At 58.3% G+C, this 23,288-nt stretch overlaps 2 protein-coding genes across 2 annotated transcripts; one reads left to right on the top strand and one right to left on the bottom strand.

Annotated features, from left to right (window-relative positions):
• The first annotated feature begins 349 nt into the window (after positions 1-349).
• CBX8 (chromobox 8) lies at positions 350-4,563 on the top strand. Its single transcript, XM_039476390.2, has 5 exons — positions 350-707; positions 1,120-1,163; positions 1,345-1,410; positions 1,535-1,601; positions 2,077-4,563. Exons 1-5 carry the CDS (start codon positions 639-641, stop codon positions 2,968-2,970), a joined length of 1,140 nt encoding a protein of 379 aa, XP_039332324.1. The 5' UTR covers positions 350-638; the 3' UTR covers positions 2,971-4,563.
• A 5,711-nt stretch (positions 4,564-10,274) lies between these two features.
• Positions 10,275-19,620, bottom strand: CBX2 (chromobox 2). Its single transcript, XM_039476913.2, has 5 exons — positions 19,464-19,620; positions 19,346-19,389; positions 18,389-18,454; positions 15,755-15,860; positions 10,275-13,979 (listed from the first exon to the last, which is right to left on the bottom strand). The coding sequence occupies exons 1-5, from the start codon at positions 19,533-19,535 to the stop codon at positions 12,669-12,671; spliced, it is 1,599 nt and encodes a 532-aa protein (XP_039332847.1). The 5' UTR covers positions 19,536-19,620; the 3' UTR covers positions 10,275-12,668.
• Positions 19,621-23,288: the final 3,668 nt, after the last annotated feature.

Below are 23,288 nucleotides of genomic sequence, written 5' to 3'. Positions count from 1 at the left end.
GGCCGGCGGGGGGAGGGGACGGCGCGAGTCCTGGGCGGTGGGGGTGGGGCGGGCCGGGGTCTGCCGAGGGGCGGAGCCAGGCTGACAACGCCGCGGGGATCCCAGCGAGAGCTGTGGGGGACGCCGAACACCGGAGGGACTACTTGGTGGCGGGGGAGGGGGGCCCCGGCGAGGACAGAGGGCGACCGGCCCCCCTCGCCAGCCCCGCAGACTGACAGCGGCCGGGCCCGCCCTCCCCGCGGCGTCACTTCCGGCGGCACCCCCTCCCACTCGCGCGCTCAGTCTCTGGAGTCGCCTCGGACTCCGCCCCCTGGCGATTGGAACGCGGGTCACGTAGCAACGCGGGGGAGAAAGGGAGAGGGGCGTGGCTCGGAGCTCGCCCAATCAGCGCGCGGGGGCGCAGGCCTCCGGCCGCTCGGCTTTAGCAACGTCGTTAGCAACACGTGGGGCGGGAGGAAGCGCTGGGCGGAGGGGAGGGGGCCGAGCCGAGGAGCGCGGGAGGGGGGCCGCGGGAGGGAGCGAGTGCGCTGGGAGGGGGAGGAGAACTGACGTCAGCGGGAGAGTATTATGGTCTGTCGTGCGCTGGCTGCTGCTTTTCTGCTCCTGGAAGCGGCCAAGGGGGGAAGCGGCGAGTCAACATGGAGCTTTCAGCGGTGGGGGAGCGGGTGTTCGCGGCCGAAGCCCTCCTGAAGCGGCGCATACGGAAAGTAGGTGCCCCCGGGCCTTGGGCCTCCTTGCGGCCGGGCCCTCCCCTCCCGGCCCGGGTTCCCTCCCCCTGCTGCAGCCCAGCTTCCCTTCCCCCAGGTCCCAGCAGCGGCCGCGGCCGTGGCGGCGGCGGCGGCGGCGGCGGCGGCGGCGGCGGCGGCGGCTCTGAGCCCAAGCGCTTTCCTTAGACTTGCAGCGATGCACGGATTGCATGGGTTGGGGGGCGGGGTGGGGGAATGAATGCTGGTGCATGCACTTTGTGCAGCGTTAGGTGCAGGGGTGATGCAGTGGGCGCGTGCCTTTTGCGGCGGGGTTTCGAGCATTCATCTGGTGCATGCATTTTCGCATGCATTTCTTGTATCCTCGTCATGCATTTCTCCCCATGCACACACATTATCCCCTTTGCACCCGCAGGGACGCATGGAATACCTCGTGAAATGGAAAGGATGGTCGCAGAAGTAAGTAGGTTGTATGCAATTCTCAACCCCAGACTGTTATTCAGAAGGTTTCTTTCTTCCTCTTTTTGCCTTTACGCGTCGAAATACAATACAATGCAACTAGAAAAGTTACACACACATACACCCTCGGCTCTCACCCAGCTCCTGAGACTGATGCCCACTTCTTCCTGATTCCCTTTAGGTACAGCACATGGGAACCGGAGGAAAACATCCTGGATGCCCGCTTGCTTGCGGCCTTTGAGGAAAGGTACAGACCCTTCCAAGTCGCAGCCCCTCACTTAGAAACAGGTAGAGTGCTTCTCTCCAGCTGCTCTGGAGTCCCACTTGCTTTCTGTACTCACGCACCCTTTCTTCTTCCCTTGTTTCTCCAGGGAAAGAGAGATGGAGCTCTATGGCCCCAAAAAGCGAGGACCCAAGCCCAAAACCTTCCTCCTCAAGGTAGGCTGGCACTGTCCAGTGTGGACCACAGTGTTGTTGAGTTACTCGTGGGGAGGGGCCCTGAGGGCTGTGAGCCAGTGAGGTGACCACACATGTTGCCGATTTGTAATCTAGGAAGGAGTTCCCTGACAAGATGTCACCAAGTCGGTGGCAGGACCAGGCCATGTCTGGGGGAATGGGCTTGGCCACGCTAGATTTCCTTTACCCCCCCCCCATCCCAAATGGATATGTAATCAAATGCAAAATGTGTGCTTTTTGCAAATGATTGCTTCCAGACAAACCCTCTACCCCTTCCCCCATCCTGCCACACCCTCAGCTCCAGCCACCTCCCCAGGCAGCCACCCACCTACCCATACATCCAGGTAGAAATTCCCAGGTATCTAAGGGTAAGGATGGGAGGGCAGGCATGGAAGAGGAGTCCTGTGGAGGAGGACAGAGCCCTGCCCCACTCTTGACACCATCTTCTCTCCTGCAGGCCCAGGCCAAGGCAAAGGCCAAAACTTACGAGTTCCGAAGTGACTCAGCCAGGGGTATCCGTATCCCCTACCCCGGCCGCTCGCCCCAGGACCTGGCCTCCACTTCACGTGCCCGAGAGGGCCTTCGGAACATGGGTTTGTCCCCGCCAGCCAGCAGCACGAGCACCAGCAGCACCTGCCGCACAGAGCCCCCTCGGGACCGGGACCGGGACCGGGATAGGGACCGGGAGCGGGAGCGGGAACGTGAGAGGGAACGGGAGCGGGGCGCCAGCCGAGTGGATGACAAGCCCAGCTCGCCAGGGGACAGCTCCAAGAAAAGAGGCCCCAAGCCCCGGAAGGAGCTCCCGGACCCCTCACAGAGGCCATTGGGCGAACCCAGCGCAGGCCTCGGAGAGTACCTCAAGGGCAGGAAGACGGACGACGCCCCTTCCGGGGCAGGAAAGTTCCCAGCCGGCCACAGCGTGATCCAGCTGGCCCGAAGGCGGGACTCGGACCTGGTGCAGTGTGGTGTGACCAGCCCTAGCTCAGCCGAGGCCACGGGAAAGCTGGCTGTGGACACCTTCCCGGCCAGGGTGATAAAGCACAGGGCTGCCTTCCTGGAGACCAAAGGCCAGGGTGCCCTGGATCCCAGTGGTGCCCGGGTCCGACACGGCTCAGGCCCCCCCAGCTCTGTGGGGGGCCTGTACCGGGACATGGGGGCTCAGGGGGGAAGGCCCTCCCTCATCGCCAGGATCCCTGTGGCCAGAATCCTGGGGGACCCGGAGGAAGAGTCCTGGAGCCCCTCCCTGACTAACCTGGAGAAGGTGGTGGTCACGGATGTGACCTCAAACTTTTTGACCGTCACCATTAAGGAAAGTAACACGGACCAAGGCTTTTTTAAAGAGAAAAGATGAATGCCGGGTTGGTGTGCCCCGGACGAGAGCAGGGGAGAGAGTGAGCGTGAGCTTGGCATAGCGATTTTTATTTCTGGGTGGGATGTGGCCTTTGGCTGGTCCCATGCCTGACGTCACCCCCACCCCCACCAGCCCCTTTCATCCCTCCTTCCTCGCCCTCAGTTTTTGTTGGAAAGATTATCTCTAGAGTTATATTTTCTATTAGATGTAAATATGTTATTTAAGAAAAATATCTAAATATATATATTTCAACTCTTGAAGTTGTTTTATTTAAAGGAGAGAGACTCTCATTGTGCTTTAGTTGGGGCAGGCCGAATCAGTTGGGGCAGGAGGGGCCCCCTTGCCCCAGGGCCCTAGGGAAGTTGGGGGCCTGGGTACAGGTTTCTGGGAATGTCTGAGGGGCTTGGCCTGCCCACCCACCCCTCCTCCCTTCTCCCACAGCCCAATGCCAGACTCCTGGCACCAAGGCCAGGCCCAGATTTGCTCTCTCTTCCCATTGGCTAGGCAGGCCAACAAAAGGTTGGCTCCCCAATCAGAAAAAAGGGGGGTGGGGTCAGTCTGTTTTCCTTTTTTCTACTTTTTTCTTTTTCTTTTTTCTTTTCTTTCTTTTTCTTTTTCTTTTTTTTTTTTTTTTAAGGTAAAGAAGTCTATTAGGGAGAAAAAAGTATTAACTTGAATAAGCTTTTCGTGTGTGATGTTGAAGTTAAAAAGTCACCGGCGGGCAGGGACAGGCGGTTTCTTCCCAGGACCACACCAGGAAATGCACTTTAGGGAGGGGTGTGTGTGTGTGGTACACGCAGATTGTGTGTCTGTCATGTGGATAAAATCTCCCCGTTCCCTCGTTCCTTTCCTTACTCCGCAGAAAGAAAAGAAATCCAGCGAATCTGTTTACATTCCCGAAATGCCAGGATAAATTGGGAGGATTGCGTGTCAGTGCTCAGAGTTCGAGACAGTTGTTTTACAAGAAAAGTGTTGGGGTGGACTTTCCCTTTTCGCGTCCTCTAGCTTTGCCAGGAGAAGAGAAGGCGGCCCCCACCTCCCAGGAAGAGCTGGACAAGCCTCCCTGCCTGGGGAGGGCGGGCCGCCAGCTCCGCGATGGACACACGGCCAGACAGGCCCACCCTGCGGAACCCACGGAGGGAGGCGCGGCGGCGGGCGCTGCTGGGACCGGCGGCTTCGCACGCAGTCTGTCGCCGCGGCCAGGCTCGGAGTGCGGCGGAGGACCCGGCCTCGGGGCTCGGAGCTGGGGCCGGACTCACCCCCGCGGCTCCGGCGGGGCGGGGAAGGAGGGGCCGGGCGGGGTTTCATCCAAGAATGCCCATCGGAACTTTTGCTTTTCCCTTCCCCACCCCCCCCCCGTCCTTCTTAAAAGCAAAAGCTATAATTTATAGGCCTTTTCGATTCGCAGTGTTCTCTATTTGAACTCGACATTCAAACTCCGCCAAAGCGGGGAGGGAAGAGCGGGAGGTGGGCGTGGGGACGCGGCCGCGGCCCGGGACGCCCCTGCCCGGCGGACTGGACCGCTCCCCCTCCGAGGGCCCAGAACGCGCGCCCCTCTTTTGACTCAAAAGCACAAATCAGTCCCCTCCACTCCATCCCGGTGCCCGGGAGCACGGATCCCGCGGCCTCCCCGCCCTCCCCGCCCTTAAAGGGCCAGCGAGTATCTAACGTCGCTTGTCGAGGGAGGGGCGCGGGGGCCCTGCGCTCCAGAGGAAGCACAGACTCGGGGCGAGCGAGGCGGGAGTCGGGGGTGGGGAGCTTCGCGTGGGGTGGGGGGTGCTGGGAGGGAACCCCAGCCTCGTCCTCCGCACTCCCGGCTTCTCGGCCCCTCTCTCCTCCAGACTTTCTTACCTTTAAAGAGAGGACAGCAGGGAAACGGTGTACTACAGGATTGTGGTTGTTTTTGAATATCAAATTGCGCCTATAAAGAGAAGTCCCTGGAGTGGGGATTTTTATCTGCTCACATTTGTAAAACTGGTATTTTAGACTTTGTATAAAGAAGCGCCGTTGACCGAGTGTATCTATTTAAATGTCGACGCTATTTTCAGATGAAACTTCACTGAAAGGGCATGTCTGTTACCGAGTGGACCGGACTGGGGGACACGCGTCTTCACCTGGCCGCCGCCTTCCCTTCTCACCCGCCTGCCCTTCCCTCCCACGTCCCTCCTTTCCTGGGGCTGACTTTGCCCCTTCCCTTGGACCTTCCTCCAGCCAGCCTGTTTCTGTCCCTGCCGCCCTCGTCCTGCTGTTTGTCCGTGGCCGTGCGTGTGTGTCTTCTTCACTCGCTCTTGCGACGCTGACCTGGGGGGTGGGTGGGCAGGGGCCAGGGGCCGTGTGGCTGGGAGTCTGCAACCGCGCAGGATGTGTGCGCTATTGGGTTTATTTAATTCTAAGATTTGTACAAATCTCCAATCGATCTCCGCCTCAGCTCAAAGAGTGAAGCTTCAGTACCTATCTTCTGCGGTCGTGAATGTCTGTATCCAATACTGCTTTTTACGTGTTTAAATATATACTTTGTAAATAGAGACATGTCTTGGTTTTATTCTTTTTCTTTCCCCCGAGCAAAGGGAAGAGGCATCCCGGGAGGAGAGGATCCTTTCCGTCCCCCGGCCCCATCTTCGCCCCCATCGGTGGGGGAATGGTTCCTGAAAAGGCCCTTCCCCAACTGGGCAACCCAGCCAGCTGGGATGGAGGTGGACGTGGGAGGCCGCGGGGTACCACTCTCCTCAGCCTGTCCCGGGGAAGCCGTGTCTCTCTGCACCTACCGGCTGCACTTCTTCCGGACTCGGGCAGAATCTGGGGACCCCGGGAGGATGCGCCTGGGGTCGGGGGTTCCCCTTTCTGGCGGGCTCCTCCAAGCGCGCCACACCCCCAGGCCAGAGATGTCTGGTCTCCGAGTCCCCGGGGCGTCGCCGCGCTGCCCACAGCCTCCCGGGCCTGCTCCTCGGAGCTGTCGTGAGACCCACTCCCTAGACCCATGCAACCTTGCTAGCGCTCCCCGAAATGCAGAGCCTCGCGCCTATTGATTGAGGAATTGAATTCGCGGGTATTGCTAGGCAACTGCCTGCTCCGAGCCGGCGCAGAGCGCTGCTGATGTGATTAGTGAACCTGGAGCCTCGGCGCTGCAGCCCCGCGCGCCCCCGCCCCCGAGTCCCCGCAGCCTCCCCGGCCCAGGTCTCCTCGGCGGGCCTGAACCCCAACGATGGGCGAGGGTCGGTGCGGGGAGAGCAGAGTGCGGGGTGGGGGTGGAGAGGGAGGTGTTCTTGGCCTTTTCTGGCCGCAGACTTCATCGCAGTGGGGGCGGGGTCGTGAAGCCCGCACAGGAGGGCCACCCTCGGCATCCCCAAAGAGGCCCCGCACTCAACCCAGTTCTGCTTGCATCGGGCCCCGCCCTGCCCAGAAGCCGCGATTCGGGCTCACCGGTACAGCCCGCCGGGAGGGACGGGGACCGGGGTCGCTCAGGCGTCTCCGGCCGTTTGCCGAGGAGTCCGTGGCCCGGCCCTTGGCGGGGCGTCCCCCTTCCCCAGCTGTGACCGGTGTGGGAGGGCGCGAGAGGACAGGAGCTCCTGGCGCCCGGGCCCAGGGCAGTGGGTCACAGAGCCTTGTGTCTCCTTCCGACGTGAGGGCCCGCGGTGCCGGCCGAGGAGAGTCCAGGCCGCCAGGCGTCAAAGTCCTCCGCCCGAGGCTGCCCGCGCCGCAATAAGCGGTCTCCGCGCGGGCAGGGAGCGTCAAGGGAAGGTGGGTGGGGTGGTCCCGCGACGGGGGCCGCTCGGACGGGGTTCCCTCCCGCCTCCACTCGTGCGTGTGTGGGGCAGTGGCATGGGCTCCTGCTTAAGCAGATAGGAGGTGGCCGACCCTGGCCCTTTTTCGGGTTCGCTGGCCATCACCAGCCTCGGCTTTGAGGAGCGCCTTCGCGGATTTCCGTTTCCTTGGCAGATTCCCGGGGAACCCACAGCTGCAGATACGAGATGTGCGCCGCGGCCTCAGGGCAGGCCGGTTACCCTGCGGCCCTAGGACAGGGCGGGCTTGTGCGGCCACCGCGGCGGGGAACCTGGCCCCGCACAAACATTGGTTGGGCTGGAAGGGTCCTGCTCTTCCTGGAGTGTCGGATCGGATTATTTTCCGTCCCTTCGATGCTAGCTTCGCACCATCCTGATCTAGGCGCCGTGCCGTGCGCCCGGGCCGCCGTCGCACACACCCGGCCCGGCTCCTGTGCTGGTTTCCTCTCCTCACCTAAAAGCCCTTCAGGCCCAGAGGAGCCTCGGACCCAACTGAAGTCCAAGACTGGCGCGGCTCAGGGCCCTGCGGGATTCTGTTCCGTCCACTCTGTTCTGTTCCGCCTGCAGCCTCGGATCCTGAACGCTGCGAGGGAGGCTGCGGGCTGGGTCGGGGGTTTCCTCCTGAGACTTCGGAGGCGGAGGTGGCCGGGTTGCAGGTGGCGCGATTGCGTCCCGGGCACCCCGGAGCCGCGGCTGGCTTTTCCCCCGTCCGTCCGAAGGGCCGGCGGCCGACCTTGGTGGGACGCGCGCGCCCTCTGCAGGTGGCGGCCTCCGCCCGGGTGGCCGGCGCCCACCCCTTCCCCTCGGGGGGCCAGTGCCTTTCTGGTTCCGAACCCGAACAGAGAGAGCCCTATCTCTCCCCACCCAAAGGCACCGCAGGGCGCCCACTGCCACGGGCGCCCCCTCTGCGTCCTCCCTGAGCTCGGCGCTCGAGCCACGAGAGCGGAGGCGAGGAAGGAGAGTTCCCCCGCCCGGATCAGCGCTCTCCCAGCCCCTCTGCACCCATCTCCCTCCGGCAGGTTGCGGCCATGGGGTCGGGCCCTGGAGCCGGGTGGGGCCCCTGGCAGCCCAGCCTATTCTTCTGCGGGGCACTGGATTAGGCGATCACATCAGCAGCGCAGAAACTGACAAAGGCCGAGCAAGCCCGGCCCGGCACCCGTCTGGCGGAATCCCTGTAGAAACGGGCTGTCCCGAAATCCTGGCTCCCCATCGGGGCCGCGCCTGCTCCTGCTCGGTCAGCTTGCTCCTTCCTGGCGGTCCCAGCCCCTTTCTGCAGCTCTGATAAACCAGAGGACAGGCCCGCTGGGGTCGCCCCTGCCCACTTTCTCCAAAACAAAACAGCCAGAATCTTCCGAAGGCAACAAAAGAGAACCTGCCAGCAGCAGCCTTCTCTGCGAGGCTGATTTCGAATTTGCAGGCCTTCCTAGAGCCGGCTAGTGCCGGGGTCACATTTCCATTTACAGTGGAACCCTCTCCTGAACCAAAAGATTCAGGCCTTGCCCCGAGTAGTTTTTCACCCAGTGGCCGCAGCATCTAGGCCCAGCTTCCCTCTTGACTTCAAAGAAGCTCTATTCTCCCTGGAGGCTGGAATTTATGAATAAATTCATGCTGAGGTTGGTGCAAGCCTTAAGGGCTCCAGGAAGGTTCTATAATAAGCAAATCACCTCTTTATTCACGAGCCTTGGGTTAGGAGTTGCAGTAGCTGCTAACTCACAGCGACTCCCCTATAATTTTATGGCTGTATCCTTGTAAAGCATTAGCACAGACGGTGGCTTTGAGGGGTGGAGTGGCTTTCCGACACAGCATCATCTTTGGATACCGTGGGGGTAGGGAGAGGGAGAGTTTTGGTTTCCTTTGAGTCTCAAAGTGAGTTTATGTATTGCAGCATCCCTGACCACCTACCAGATGCCGGCGACACTACCCCTGCCTCCCACCCGTGGGTCATGTGTTTCTTTTTTCCCATTAATTGCGTTTCTCAAACTCAGCACTACTGACATACTGGGAAGGATCATTTCTTTCTGTCATGGGGACTGTCCTGTGCACCTCAGGACACTGGTACCTACCCACTAGATGCCGGTGGCACTCACCCCACAGCATGACAAGCAAGATCTCCAGATCTGCCAGCTGTCCCCTGGGATGACAGATTGTTCCCTGTTGTGAACTGCTGGTATATGGACTCTTAAGCTCCCCAATCCCTTGCTTAGAAAAACATATTTTTCTGCACCCTGTGTGAGTGGCCAAACTTTTCCCAAAGTCTTTTTCTTTTGCTTTTTGAGACAGAGTTTTGTTTGCTCTTGTTGCCCAGGCTGGAGTGCAATGGCTCGATCTCAGCTCACCGAAACCTCCGCCTCCTGGGTTTAAGTGATTCTTCTGCCTCAGCCTTCCAAGTAGCTGGGATTACAGGCATGTGTCACTACACCTGGCTAATTTTGTATTTTTAGTAGAAACGGGGTTTCACCATGTTGGTCAGGCTGGTCTCGAACTCCCAATCTCAAGTGATCCACCCACCTCGGCCTCCCAAAGTGCTGGGATTACAGGTGTGAGCCACCGAACCCCGCTACTCTTTTTCTTTGCCACCAGTATTCAGCCCATGGCCAGATGACTTATTTTGCCTCAAGAAAGGAAAAGACCAGAGTCGATTGTGTTTCCAGGGGTCATTCATGATGTACACCAGGCCAAAAGTTTTTTTTTTTTTTAAAAATTTATTGAAATACTAAGAGTTAACAAAAGGACAAAAATCTTCTGACACCATTTGCTGTGTTTTCCTGGCAAAATAAATTAACATCAGTCTAAAAAATGAAAAAAACCTTGCAACCTATGCTAGTTTCCCAAAAATGCTAGAAAACCCACAGAATGACGAGATGCACTTGAGTGAGAGCTGCGCATCTAGGCACTACCTGTCCCAACTCCATTCCCTTCCCCCACACCTTCTGGGGGAAGCATTTCCTTGAACTGGTTGATCCCAGTTCAGCGTGGGCTCTGGGTGGCTGTCCTGTTTCAACACAGACCCTGTCCTAAGGCAATAACACATCTATTTTCATTCTTTTAAGAAAGCAAGCAGCCATAGTTGAAAGCAATTAGAAGTGGCATACATGAATGATTTGGCTTTTTATTTATTTTTTTTTTTAATTAAAAAACACAAATCAAGCCAGTGATTGGCTTTGGTTCAAAGCTTGATCCTCCCCCAAAGTCTCCCCTTAATGAAATGTCTCAGCCCAGAGCCCTCTCCAGCTAGATCAGAATTCCGAGTGTAACCAAAACAAGGAACACTCTTTTTTGGTACAAAATATATACATAGAAAAATATGCCAACACCTGTAAGGAAGAAGGCAGACTGGCCACTGCTTCCTGTTCAACACAGGAGCCAACAGGACGGGGTTAACACACCATTCCACATACACACAGGCCACCGTTCCTGTGGGACCTTCAGGATGTGCCAGATACCTAGACAGTGACACACAGATGTGCCAGATACCTAGACAGTGACACACACACACACACACAAATAGCAGCAAATAAAAATAGAAAAAGTCTACTTTTATTTATTGGTAAACATAAGACAACCAAGTCTGAGCATTTGGGGCAGCTCCCCGGTGGCGGCACCTGCCCTGCACACGTACACACACTCTTTAAGCACCAGGAAAAACACGCAACACAGTAAGAAGGCAAAGTGGCTGGGAGTAAGGTATCTGCAGATTCAAACTTTGGGACTGAAGTAGCTGGTAAACAGAAAGGCACCAATTCGGGCTCTGGAGACCTGGCTGCTGGGGAGGAGTCTGGTCAGCCCAGGCACCCAGTGAGACACTCTCATTTCTCCAACTCCTGGAAGCCCAGTCACCCCTGAAGGACTGGAGAGCTGTCAGCCTGGCTTTGGAGACTCCAAGGCAGCACCGTGCTCCGCAGGAAGGAGCCACGACCTTGCCTGTCTGGGGACTGGGAGGCTGGTGCCCGAGGCATAGTACGCCAGGAACCATTTCTCCTAGGTCGAGCAGGGAGCTGGAATCTCTCCCTCTCCTGTGGGAGCAGCTCCTCCCCTTACTGCCTCCAGCTCCAGCCTAGATGTCTGGGACTCTCAGCCTTTCAATTGGCTGAGGTGGGCACCATTCCTGTGGCAGCCAACACAGCCACTGTGGGCTGGCCCCAGGTGGCATATGGATGGCCCTCAATGAAGCCAAGGAAATGGGTCCCTCCCCAAAGGCACACTGTTGAGATCAATTTGGCTATACCAAGGCCACCTCTTCCTATTTGGCACAGTGAAGTACTGGCGGGGGGGGGGGTCTTGCCCCCCGGAAACCAGAGCCCATTCTCCAAGTCCGGGCTGCTCTGTGGAAGGGCAGCCGCCCCTGTGGCCAGGCACTGGTATAGCCCCATGCCTGCAGGCTGACTTGATCCAATCATAAGAACAGAAAGTGACCACTCACTCCCTCGAACTTCTCTTTTTGGCATCACAAAGATCCGGTGGCCAGACTGCCTGCTGCTGCCACCTCTGGGTTTCCCTGTCTCTGCCCAAGCTGCTCTCAGAACAGAAATCCTGATATTGGTCAGAAGCTATACAAGGCAGCTCCCATGTCACCACCTGGAAGAGGCTCAGACTCTTGAGTTAACATGGCCTCAAGGCCGAAGCTGACAGCGTTCGAGGGCCCTATACCGGGGGGCCGCCCAGACTTCACCCAGCTTCCCACATGGTACAGGTATTTTCAGCTGGAAAGGAGCCAAACAGGGAACCCCTAACGGGAAGGGGGATTGTCAGGGAAAGTGGCATTCCTCAAGGAATGGCTCGTCCATGTGGGCAGGACCCACAGCGAACACCTGTGGCACAGGCAGAGCTGGCGGCTGGGCGGATGGCCTCCCAAGTGCTGGCACTCCCATCCTCGTCTCGGGGAAGTCTCTGGACCACAGTTAGGACCAAGCCAGTCCTTGATCAGCAGCAGTCAGTCCTGGGTGTGGAGGGACGGGCTTGCCTGCCAAGGGTCCTGCCCACGGGACTCCTCTGGGCCTGAGCACCTCCATGTCGGGTTTTCCTTCGGACACTGAACTCCAGGCTTTTTGGAAATGGAAGATGCTTCAGTGGACCCCAGGCAGGGGGTGGGTCTGGAAGGGGGCTCGGGTCACTTCTCACTGGGACAGCAAAAGGGTGGGCAGTGGCCACAGCTTGCCTCCTGCTCCAAAGTGTGGAGGCTCTTCAGGTGGAACAACCCCCCACCCCACCCATCCTGGCCTGTGGGTTGTGTGGGGGCCGTCGATGCTGCCCTGAAGTGGGGCTAGATGGCCGCAAAGCCTGTTTGGGTTCCTGTGCTCACTCTATACCAGCCGCCAGCCACTGTCCTTCACAAGGCTCTAGCCAGCCCCCAGCTGTCAGGGGATGGCTCCCCACCCCACCACTGCTGGCTCAGGCCATGCTAACCAGGCCCGCCCCCACCCATCCCATCTCCCAAAAGCTGTCACCAGGTGGAGGGAACACGAGTCCCACTGGCCTTGCCTCCCCACGACACTCTCTTGCCACCCAAGGCTGAACGTGAGGTGGGCCAGAAGCCCCCTCCTGATACCTCAGACCCTGGGAGATGGGAGCAAAGCTGTGATTCAGTCTTGCAGGCCAAGGAGGGGCAGTTCAAACCCAGCACCAACGCAGCCACGAAGCAGCCCGCTCTGTTCAAGACGGTCACCCTGAGCCACGGGTGCCTCCACGTTTCCTGGCAGGAGGAGAGAGGAGAGGCCTACAGAGGTAGGAACATGGTGGAGAACAGGCCAGCAAGGCAGGGTGGGGGCGGGGAGAAGCCCCTTCCAAGCCTGCTCTTCAAGACCACCTACTCCTCCTCCCGACCCAGACCCTTGACGGGGCTTGGGCTGGGAGTCACTTAAGTCAGCAAAACCCGAGACAGAGAAGGGGAGGTAAGACCGGGCAGCTGGTGGCGTGGGGCCTTCAGTAATGCCTCAGGTTGAAGAAGCCCACGCTGGTGGGAGACTCCTTCACTGTGACGGTGATGAGGTTGGCGGTGACGTCGGTGACAAAGACGTGCTCGATGAGGCTGCGGGGGGGCTTCCAGTCCTGGCTGGTCTGAACCGACACTGACGGGTTCTGCCCGGCGCTGGGCGGTGAGGTGGAGTCAGGGTCGGAGTCAGAGCTGCTGCTCTCCTCGCCTGCACTCATCTCGGGCAGCGCGGCCGCCTTGCGGGCTTCTCCGGGGGCCGAGCGGCTCTCCTGCCCACTGGGGGTGGCACTGCCCTTGACACAGTCCCTCTTGCCGGCAGGGGTGGGCAGCGTCGCTGCTCTGGAGGCCAGCTTCTCACTTTTGCTGGTGTCGGTGGGCATGGTGGCCCCGCTGCCCCCGATGGAGCCACCCCCAGTGCCCTTCCCAGGGGCTGGGTTGGTGGCCGGGACACCCTTGGTGGTGGTGGCGTGGCGGGCGAGCAGACCCGCCCCAGGCATGCCATTCTTGACACTCTGTAAGTCTAAGATCTGGAAGCTCAGCTCCTGGGTGGGGGCTGGCTGGGGGCCTGGGCACCCGGCAGGGATCCTGCTGGCGCCATGGGTGTGTGGGGGCCCCCCAGTGCTCCCGGCTTTCTGCTCGACAGCCCCGCTGCTGGGGGCCTTTGGGATTTTGCTTCCTGGAGGGCTCATTCCCAGCTCCCCTTTCTGCGTCCTCACCTTCAGGTCCAGCCCGAGGCCACACTTGTTGGTGGCCTGGGCCTTGAGTGCCAACCTGCTGGCAGCCTGAGCCTGGCTCTGGGTCATTCGGTTCATGTAGTGCACGATGGAGCTCTGCCAGCTGATGCCACCACGGCCGGGGCTGCTGGCCATGCCCTTCATCAAGCTGGCCAGGTTCTCTGGGGTGGCCATGGTGCTGGGGCTGCTGCAGGCCTCCTTGGCATGGGCCTTCAGAGCTGCCAGGCCTGCCACGGGGGCGCTGAGTGGAGGGGGCAGCTTGCTGGCCGGGGCCCCCAAGTCCTTCCGGGCCGTCTTCAGCACCTTGGCCAGGCTCACGGGTCTCCGGGGTGCCTTCTGCTCCGGAGGCAGGGGCTTGCGGCCCCGTTTCTTCCGGATGGGGTCCTTCAGCTCGGGTTTGGCCACCAGGATCTGGGCCTTCTTCTGAGGCACTGGGTGGGTCTCCCGGCCCCGGGGACCCCTCTTGGCATCTAAGTCACTGTCATCCTCTTCGTCTGAGGAAGACGACGATGACGTGGAGGAAGAGGAGGAACTGCTAGACTTGGATTTGGAGGGAGCATCGGGTTCCTAGAAAGATAAAGAAGTTGGCAGGGTGCAGTGGCTCACACCTGAAATCCCAGCACTTTGGGGGCTGAGGGAGGTGGATCACCTGAGGTCAGGAGTTCAGTTCAAGACCAGCCTGGCCAACATGGCTGAACCCCATCTTTACCAAAAATACAAAAATTAGCTGGGTGTGGTGGTGCGTGCCTGTAGTCCCAGATAACTGTGGAGGCTGAGGCAGGAGAATTGCTAGAAACTGGGAGGTAGAGGCTGCGGTGAGCTGAGACTGCGCCACTGAACTTCAGCCTGGCGACAGAGTGAGACTACGTCAAAAAAAGAAAAAAGAAAAAACAAAGATAAAGGCGATGTCCCAGCCCCACTGCCTGCTCCCGCGGTCCAGAGCAGCCAGTACCTCCTGTGGCCTTCAGACCGGAGAGGCAGCCGGGAAGGCGCCACCTCTCGCCACACTCAGTTCCACGAGAGGCAAAATGAAAGGTGCGACAGAGAGAGAACAGGTTCGTAAGGACGACGTCAGAGTAAGGACGGAGTCCACACTAGAACGCCCGCCCACCGTCAGCCGTCAAGGGGGCCGCAGAGCAGACATCCAAAGGCAACTAACTGTATCCAGAGTGTCACAGTTCGCAGGACTCGCGAGGCTCCAGGTCGTATGAAGCAGCAGGCCCAGCTCTGCGGCCTAAACCAAGTATCCCCATTTCCCAGTCTGAGCCTTCCAAGACACAGGGAAACAAGCCACTGCCCTCCTCGCCTTCTGGCTGTCACCCTAAATATTAAATAAGAGCGTCCTCGTGTTTCATGGGCCTCCATGTTGCCTGGGGATTTTACAGCGTCAGATCCAACACCGCCTCCCTGCTGCCTGATTCTCCCAAATTCAACAAGGGCGATTTCTGTCAGACCTGGAGGGCCTCCGCTCCCCTGGCAGGCATCAGTCACTGCCTCGTGGCCCTCCTCAGTCAGCAGGGCTTCTGCAGCCCTGCCTTGCTGCTCAAAAGAAGATTTTCAAGACGAAGTAAGGCCAGTAAAAACATTCATTCAGTAAACCCTCCTGGAAAAGCGGGTTGTGTAAGTGACTGAGCCTGGGGCCACACCATGTGGAGGTCCAGGGACAGTGCTCCGAGGAGGGAATCAAAGACACATCCCGGACTGAGGCCAGCCCTCCTCCCCGCCCCGTGAACCCCAGGGTCCATGGCATACCTGAGGCAGGATGAGCCCATCACTGCAGCGGGAGGGGTGACGGGACGGTCTCGACAAGCACGTTCATCACCCCACATTGCCTCTGCCCTCCTGCAAGGCCCCCTCCTGGCACCCCTGGCTATTCAGTCAGCCCTGCCTCATCTGGCCCCCTCAATTTCAGGTGCCTTGAGAGGTGGGCCTGGAGTAGCCCAAAATCTTGAGCTTGTGAGTCACATCTAGCTGGCAATCCTACAAGCACCTACTGTATGCATGCTTCCTGTTCCTTTCTGTCCCCAGAAGACCCCCTGGAGTGAGAAGTGCTTGTGAGCAGCACTTTGACCCTGCCATGCAGCAGAGATGCACGCAGGACAGACTGGAGCAGAAGCAGGAAGGCCCTGGGAGGGGCAGGGAGGAACTCTCAGCCAGCTGGGGTCCCTGGCAGCAGAAACTGAGAGGCAGGAAGAAAGGGGGCTCCTGTCTTCCGGGCAGAGGGACAAACTGTTGGCAGGAGTGCCACCCCCTTCCTAAGGGCCCCAAACCCTCCCTCTGCCTGCCCCCACCCCAAGGGGGTACTGGGAGGTGGGGTCAGCACACCAGCTGCAAACACCCACCTTGAGCTTGGCGCGCCGGCTGCAGGAGGACATGGCAGTGAGCTTCCTCGGCCGGCCCCTCGGCCTCTTGCCTCTCTTCCGGTTCTGCACCTCCTTCTCGTGTTCCCTGAAGGCACACCACTAGTTAACGGAGAAGCCCTGTGTACACCCCCTTCGACCCCATGGGACTCCGTGGCTTGCAGCACCCTATTCCTGGCGGCCTATAATGGCACATCTTGTTCGCTGGAAACATATCAATACCCAAGGCAGAGATCAGACGCCGTTCTTTGCACTAGGATCTGTAACCAGCCATCCCATTTCATGCGGGTAAGGACAAGCTGAAGACAGAGCAATGCTGGGAAACCAGTGATCCCCGTTTTCTCTGACCCCTCTGAAGGCAGCTTCCTGCAGGTACACCGCTGCGTGGAAATTCTAGCATATCCTAACTACAAGCGGCCTCGCTGGCCACGTGGTCCAACCTCCTAAATTCCAAGAGGAGAAGGAAGCCCAGGGCAGGGAGGTGCCACCCATCCCCTTGGCAGCTGCAGATGCATAAAACGCTCACCCGAGCAAGGAGCACCATGGCCCTCCAGCCCTCGCAGAGCCTGGCTGCTGGCGCATGGCTCTCCATGTTTCCTTTTTGAAAAGACCTGCCTATTCCTAAACTCTACTCTGCACGGAGAAGACAGAGGTGCCATGTTCTGAAGCACGCAGGGCTCAACGCATGCACCATCCGCAGTACCCCCGAAGAGCCTCCACACCGCCGGGGTCATGAAGAACTATGTAGAGCCGGGTGCGGTGGCTCAAGCCTGTAATCCCAGCACTTTGGGAGGCCGAGGCGGGTGGATCACGAGGTCGAGAGATCGAGACCATCCTGGTCAACATGGTGAAACCCTGTCTCTACTAAAAGTGCAAAAAATTAGCCGGGCATGGTGGCACGTGCCTGTAGTCCCAGCTACTCAGGGGGCTGAGGCAGGAGAATTGCCTGAGCCCAGGAGGCGGAGGTTGCAGTGAGCCGAGATCGCGCCATTGCACTCCAGCCTGGGTAACAAGGGCGAAACAGGGCGAAACTCCGTCTCAAAAAAAAAAAAAAAATCTATGTAGAGCCTCCAGCCCCCTGAGAAAGCTTGTATCTCAGGTAACTCTCAAGGGAAGGGGCCCTGGTAATTACACTTGGCAAACATCATCCCACTGGAACCTGGAAGGCAACCTCTTAAACACAGATCTGATCAGTACCAGGCAAAGCTCACACTCCAGATAAGTGCTGGTCCTTAACCCGAAATGTCCTAAAAGGACAGTGGGGTGCTGCAAGGGTCTCCTCTGCTGAAACATTGACCTGTGCACTGAGCGCTGTGAGCCACAGAGGCTGCACCTCCAGCCCTGCCAATACCAAGCAGGTGACAGCCAGCTCCTAGTACCCAGGGGGATGGAGAAAGCCCAACAGCCACCTTCCCCATTTTCTTTCTTCTACAACGTAATCCAGGCCACCCACGGGTTTTAAACTCGTGTCTCAAGTATTCCTGCTGTCGTCTGCTCTGCTATAACCAAAACCAGGACCAAGGGCACAATCTCTCTCAAGTTAGGACTGTCTCAGATGCAGAGAAACATGCCAGCCTCTGAAGTGGGTCAAGCCATCCCTCCATCCCAAGGCTCACAGGACCCAGAGAGGAATAGAAAATGGGCTGCCATTACAATTTTCCAAAGGGATTTCAGCAAGCAGAGGCTGACCTTTTTTCTTTTCGCTCTCCCTACCTCTATTTCCCCACTGTCACGTCCCCACTGGGAAGACCCAAAATGTCCTGCTACGGTGGAAAAAAGTAAACACGCTTTTGCTACCAGAGAACAAACCTACCAGACGGACCCTGGTTGGGAAAGACTCCAACAACCAATTCTGCCTCTACCCAAAGGGCAAGTCTAGCCCGGGAGCCCGGGGAGCCCGGGGAGCCGTCAGTGCAAAGCCCCACGTCTTGCCATTGCTTGAGCAGCACTTCCTGGCTCTTCACGCTGCTGCCCTCTCCTCGTCACCCTTTGCCCTCAAATATCTCAAGGAGGCCTCCTCTCATCCCAAGTCTCCTACCTAACAACAGAAATGACATCCAGACACAGAAACAAGTCTGGTCCAATCCAGCCCCATGGGACTACTCCATACTGCATGCTCTGCAGCCCAGACCAAAATAAATGTGACGTTCTTGAGAGAGACACCACAACAGGCATAACCGCGTGCTGCGTGTTCCAGCTCCCTCTCTGAGCCTTCTCTTGCCTGATGGCACACATGTGCAGCGCTGGAAGGACAAGCCTGCGTCGTCGTGGCAAACCTGCTATCTTGGATTTTTGTGAAAGCCATTTGTAAATTATCCAGCAGAAAAGGCTCAGAGAAGCTAACAATCTTTATCTGAAGCAACTGAAAAAGTGGGTTTTAGCAAGTCTGGCTGTCAGAAAGATCAAAGCAGCACTCACTTAGGGTCTTCACAGGGATGGATACAGGCTGCCCGGGAACTTTTAGAGCCAGCCACAGAGATGGCCCTGGAGACAATCTTGCTAAGGGACCTCAGACCACAGCTCCAGCTTCAGCCTCCGGTCAGGTGGGCAGCTACCAGCTACTGCCCCACCCCTGCCCCCCACGCGCCCTCCCCACTGTGCAGTCAGCATCCTCACTTCTTCTGGAAGGCCAGGAGCAGCCTCGGGTCCAGGATGTTCTCCTCTGGCTCCCAGCTGTTATGTCTGCAAGGCAGAGGGCAGGGCAGCGTGAGGCGCCAGGCTGATGATCAAGGGTTCGCAAAGCAGTCCGAGGGCACCATGCTAACTTCTCAAAGTCCAAACCCAGGTTTTGGAGGCTGGCCACCCCCCACCAAGCCAGCACTAACCACAGACCCAAAGGGAAACTGTCGCTCCAACCCCCCAATTACAACGAGGCCACAAGAGGACTCCCACAGTCTCTGCCTGGGAGAAAAACGAATCCCAATAAAAAGCAAAGTTGCAGAGAGAGGGAATTCCCCAAACCCTGGCCCGGAGCCAGAGGAGGAAGGGAAGGCAGGTCCAGGATGCAGGGAGGGGCACAGGCGCCCAGCCCGAGATCCAGAACAATGTGGCGCGCGGGCCGGGGCACCTCGAGGGGAAGCGAAGAAAGAGTGGGGTCTGGGGAGACGGGGCGACGGGGCCGCGGGAGCAGCTGTGCCGAGCCAGAGCCCCTTCCGGGGACGCCAACTCCACTCCCTTCCACTAAAAGAAAGAAAGAAAAAGAAACCCTACATCCATCAATAGGAAGCTCAGGTTACAGCGGGGAGAGTCTGGCCAAGAGGAGGGGGGCTCGCGTCCCGCGCCTCGCTCCCGGCCGGGGCAGGGGAGGGGTGAGCGCGGCGCGTGGGCCCCGGGCCGAGGGGCTCCGGCGCGGCGGGCCGCCCAGCCCCGCACCCGCGGACGTGTAAACAAAGGGCAGCCCCGGGCCGGGCGGCCCCCGCCCCCTCGGAGCCGGAGGAGTCCGCGGGGACACCACGAACTTCCCGCCCTGCCCGCGGGCGCCCCCAGGCCCCCCGACGGCGCGGCCGAGGGGCTCCGCGTCGCCAGCCCCGGGCGAGGGGGTGGCGGGGCGGGGCGGCGTCGCGGGGGACTCACTTGGAGGACCAGCCGCGCCACTTGACCAGGTACTCCAGCTTGCCCTGCGGGGAGAGAAGACGGGCCGTGAGCCGGGCGGGCGGCGGGCGGGGGCGGGGGCCGGGCGGGCCGCACGCACCTTGCGGAGCCGCTTGCTCAGGATGCACTCGGCGGCGAAGACCTGCTCGCCCACGCTGCTCAGCTCCTCCATGCTGCCGCGCGCCCGCCCGCCCGACCGCGGCGCCCGCCGCCCGTGGCCCGCCCGCACCGCCGCGCGCCCCGCCGGCCGCACACAAAGCACCGCCCCCGCCCGGCGCCGGCCCGCCCCGCGCACGCGCACCGCCGCCCCGCGCTCGCGCCCCGGCCCGCCCCGCCCCCGCGCGCTGCCCAAATCCCGCGCCGGCCAATCAGCGACGGGGGGCGGACGGGGGGCGGGCGCGGGGCGCGCATTGTCCGCGGCGGGCTGGGCCTCGCGCTCCCGCTGGGGGTGCCGCGCGGGGGCGGGGGCGCGGGCGGGGGAGGAGGAGGAGGCGCCTGGGGGCTTCGGGCCTGTGGCGCCCACCGAGTCCCGCGTGGCCCCCGGGGCGCGCCCGGCTTTGCTCCCGACTCCGTTTTCCGGGCTAAAGGCCATTGTTCTGGCTCGAAGGGAGGGAAGCGGGACGGGGCGCGGCGGCCGCTTCCTGCCCCCGCCTTCCAGGGGCGCTGCTCCGGGGCGCGCGGGGCCCCACCCTTCTTGAACTGGCTTTTCCTGGTCGGTGGGGGGGTGGGGGGTGGGGAGGGGAGTGTCGCCCTTTTTTGCAGGAGACCAAAACGGGTCGGGGGCTGGGGAAGGAATGGAAGATGAAGTCCGGGGGAGGGGCCCACAGACCCCAGCAGCCCAGGCTTTCCCCCCAAAGGCGAGAGAGGAAAATGCATTAACTTAAACCGCCAGGCACTCTGAGAAAGAAGTCATGCGAACTGCCCGGAGTTCTTATTAAACATCCAGGGACAGGGGAACCCAGCCTCCGAGTTTTCGGGCACGTGTAGGGAGAAAGCCAGCTGCGCCTTTTCTGAATTTGCTCCCCGATTTTGATGAAATGGGGGAAGAGGGGGCGGTCCGCGGGGCTGTTCCTAACTTAGGACTAGGTCAGTAGCGGCCGGTCAGGGTTCGGTGGCGGGAGTCCATCGGATCCATAGTGCGCGGCAGAAGAGGGACCAGACCACGTTCTGGAGGTGGGGGTGTCCACGTGCCCCCGCGTCCTCCCTGGGATCGTTGTCCGCGGGCTACTCTTTTATTCCGGTATTAAGATTCGAATTTCATGAACAATCATCCTATAAGTTATTTACGTTTTGAATCTGCAACTCAAACGCGTCGTGAAAGAGCTAGACCCGAGCCTCAGTGCAATCTGACTCAATGAACATTCACTCTGCTTTTGTTGTTTCCTTGAACACAGCTGCAAAGTCCTCTTTCTGTTGAGCAGATCCAAAAGTCGTTTGTTGTTGTAGGAGACTGTCTGAATGTAATTGTGATCATCAAAACCATATTTATAAAGCGTTCTGCAGGAGAAATGTGTTTTTTTTTTCTTTTAACGGAAAGGCCTACTGTAAAAATACTGAACCGTAGGAACCCATCTGTCTGTCGATGGCGTGTTCTTCAGTTTATTTGGTTAAATAGGTTACTTTCATTTGATTTGCTGGTGAGAACGTGCAAATTCAGATGTTGTTTGCAAAGAAGGCGGGAGAAAGGGAAATTTGCTTGAGGGAAAGGTGTTTACTCAGGGGCAGAGGCAGTCAAGAATCCTCGTGTTGGGATGAAACTGGCGTCTGGAGTGAAGGGATCCGCTAACAGTCTCTCCCCACCGGCTCCTTTTGTATCCCTGCCTTGTACAGCTTGGCAGTAAATTGTGGAGTTGAGGGCAAAGGTGTATTTATTGTAATCCTACAAATAGCTGGATCAGTTTCAACTCATGTTTCCTTGCAGAATTCATCTTGGGTCTAAGATTTTGCCCTGAAAGTTCCAGTTTCCTCTGACCCATGGTATGCTGGGATGCTTGCTTGATTTCATTTTAAAGAAATCAGAAGGCTTTGAAAAGGGAATGATTTTTTTTTTTTTTTTTTTTTTTTTTTTTTTTTGCCTAAGAAATAAATTTGCTAGAATTTGATACTAGCACATCGAAAAAGAAATCAGTGTCCTGGGAGGTTTAACATGTATGTCATCTACCTAACTGCAAACACTCAGTTTGGGTAACCTAATATTTAGGTAATTCATTTACCTAAACAAATATGACAGATTTGGCCAGAATAAAATAATCAGATACATACTGTGAGCATGTGATCCAAAATCACACCTATAACCCCAGGACTTTGGGAGGCTGAGGCAGGCAGATCATGAGGTCAGGAGATGGAGACCACCCTGGCCAACATGGTGGAACCCCGTCTCTGCTAAAAATACAAAAATTAGGTGGGTGTGGTGGCGTGTGCCTGTAATCCCAGCTACTGGGGAGGGTGAGGGAGGAGAATTGCTTGAACCAGGATGTCGGAGGTTGCCATGAGCCGAGATCTAGCCACTGTACTGGGGACAGAGTGAGATGCTGTCTTAAAAAAAAAAAAAAAATTATATATGAGATTGTTTAAAACACATACAAAAAAGATATAAAAAATACAAGCACGGGGAGATATTCAGAGAGTACAGACTTTGTTTAGTGCTGATTTTCTTTCTATGCAAGTGATAAGGACAAGCATTAACGCATTCAGGTCTGAAATACTACAAAGAAAGTGTAAGTGTTTTCACGCTATGCTTGTGAAAATTGAAGATACTGAAGCAAAGAATGACTCACTCTGAAGTCAATCGAAAGGTCAGGAATTGAAATCAATCCAGTGACCCTGGACTTGGCAGCTAAAACTAGATAACGTTAGTTACTTCTTACAAATAGGTTCACACAGCTCTTAGGTTTTCTAAAAATACCGTCTCCGTACCGCCATCAGCGGCGTTGGGTAAAAGGAGGAACCAGACACCACCACCAGCCGATCTGCATGGGATGTACTCAGGATTTGGAAGACATCACACAACGTTTCCTATTTTGTGTAATAATTTGCCCCCAGCTCCTCTGCACATTTACAAGACTACGGTGTGACTTACAGGCTAGCTGTGTTAACGTGATGCCGTTTCTGTGTGTGTGTAGTAGGTAAATATTACATGTACGGGACACACGTGTTTTTGGATCAGAACCCAAGTAAAAATCAGCACAGTTCAGGTGCTTGCAGGACTCCTCAAGCTTTCATTTTGCCCAAGGACCCCTGGACACATGATGCAAACGTCCACCCCTGGATCCTGACCCAGGACACCCCAGACGCAGCGCAGGGCTCTCAGCGTTTTAGGACACTTCTTGCAGAGGGCAGCCTGCCCGAGGCCGCGCTGTGCAGATGAGGCCGATTGGCACCAACTCTGTCAGGTACAGGGCTGTGGAGCCTGGTCCTGCGGTTTCCCGTGTTTGCCTGGGAGGGCAGATGCGCAGGCTGTTCTGGAAGTGGTGGAGAGAGCAGCTCTCCTGAGGCCTTCCAAAGTCAAAGGCTGGAGCAACCCCCTATGCTCCTGGGAGTCCCCCCACCCTTGCCCCTCAGACCGCCTAGTCCAGGCGTCCCCAAACTACGGCCCCACAGGCCGCATGCGGCCCCCTGAGGCCATTTATCCGACTTCCCGCCGCACTTCAGGAAGGGGCACCTCTTTCATTGGTGGTCAGTGAGAGGAGCACAGTATGTGGCGGCCCTCCAACGGTCTGAGGGACAGTGAACTGGCCCCCTGTGTAAAAAGTTTGGGGATGCCTGACCTAGTCCATTGCAGCCCGCCTAAAGACCGGCCCAGGCTGGAGCCCCCCGCCTGCCCACTGGATCCTGGAGGCAGGGGGTGGTTAAGCAACACAGTTACAGGAGGTGGGAAATGCACGGTGGGCTCTTTTCAGATGATAGACTCCTTGCAGGAGGTCTC

This window comes from Saimiri boliviensis, chromosome 17 (genome assembly GCF_048565385.1).
Source record: "Saimiri boliviensis isolate mSaiBol1 chromosome 17, mSaiBol1.pri, whole genome shotgun sequence".
NCBI lineage: Eukaryota > Metazoa > Chordata > Mammalia > Primates > Cebidae > Saimiri > Saimiri boliviensis.
Note: the sequence above shows the minus strand (reverse complement) of the source record. Positions and strands in the feature narration are given on the sequence as shown.

Bases quoted from the DNA above. Each gene is read 5' to 3' on its own strand.
- CBX8 (XM_039476390.2), top strand. From the start codon at position 639: ATGGAGCTTTCAGCGGTGGGGGAGCGGGTGTTCGCGGCCGAAGCCCTC. The intron at 708-1,119 runs GTAGGTGCCCCC...TTGCACCCGCAG, and splicing joins TGAAGCGGCGCATACGGAAA to GGACGCATGGAATACCTCGT. The intron at 1,602-2,076 runs GTAGGCTGGCAC...TCTCTCCTGCAG, and splicing joins CCAAAACCTTCCTCCTCAAG to GCCCAGGCCAAGGCAAAGGC.
- CBX2 (XM_039476913.2), bottom strand. From the start codon at position 19,535: ATGGAGGAGCTGAGCAGCGTGGGCGAGCAGGTCTTCGCCGCCGAGTGC. The intron at 19,390-19,463 runs GTGCGTGCGGCC...CTCTCCCCGCAG, and splicing joins TGAGCAAGCGGCTCCGCAAG to GGCAAGCTGGAGTACCTGGT. The intron at 13,980-15,754 runs GTGGGTGTTTGC...TTATCTTTCTAG, and splicing joins GCCGGCGCGCCAAGCTCAAG to GAACCCGATGCTCCCTCCAA.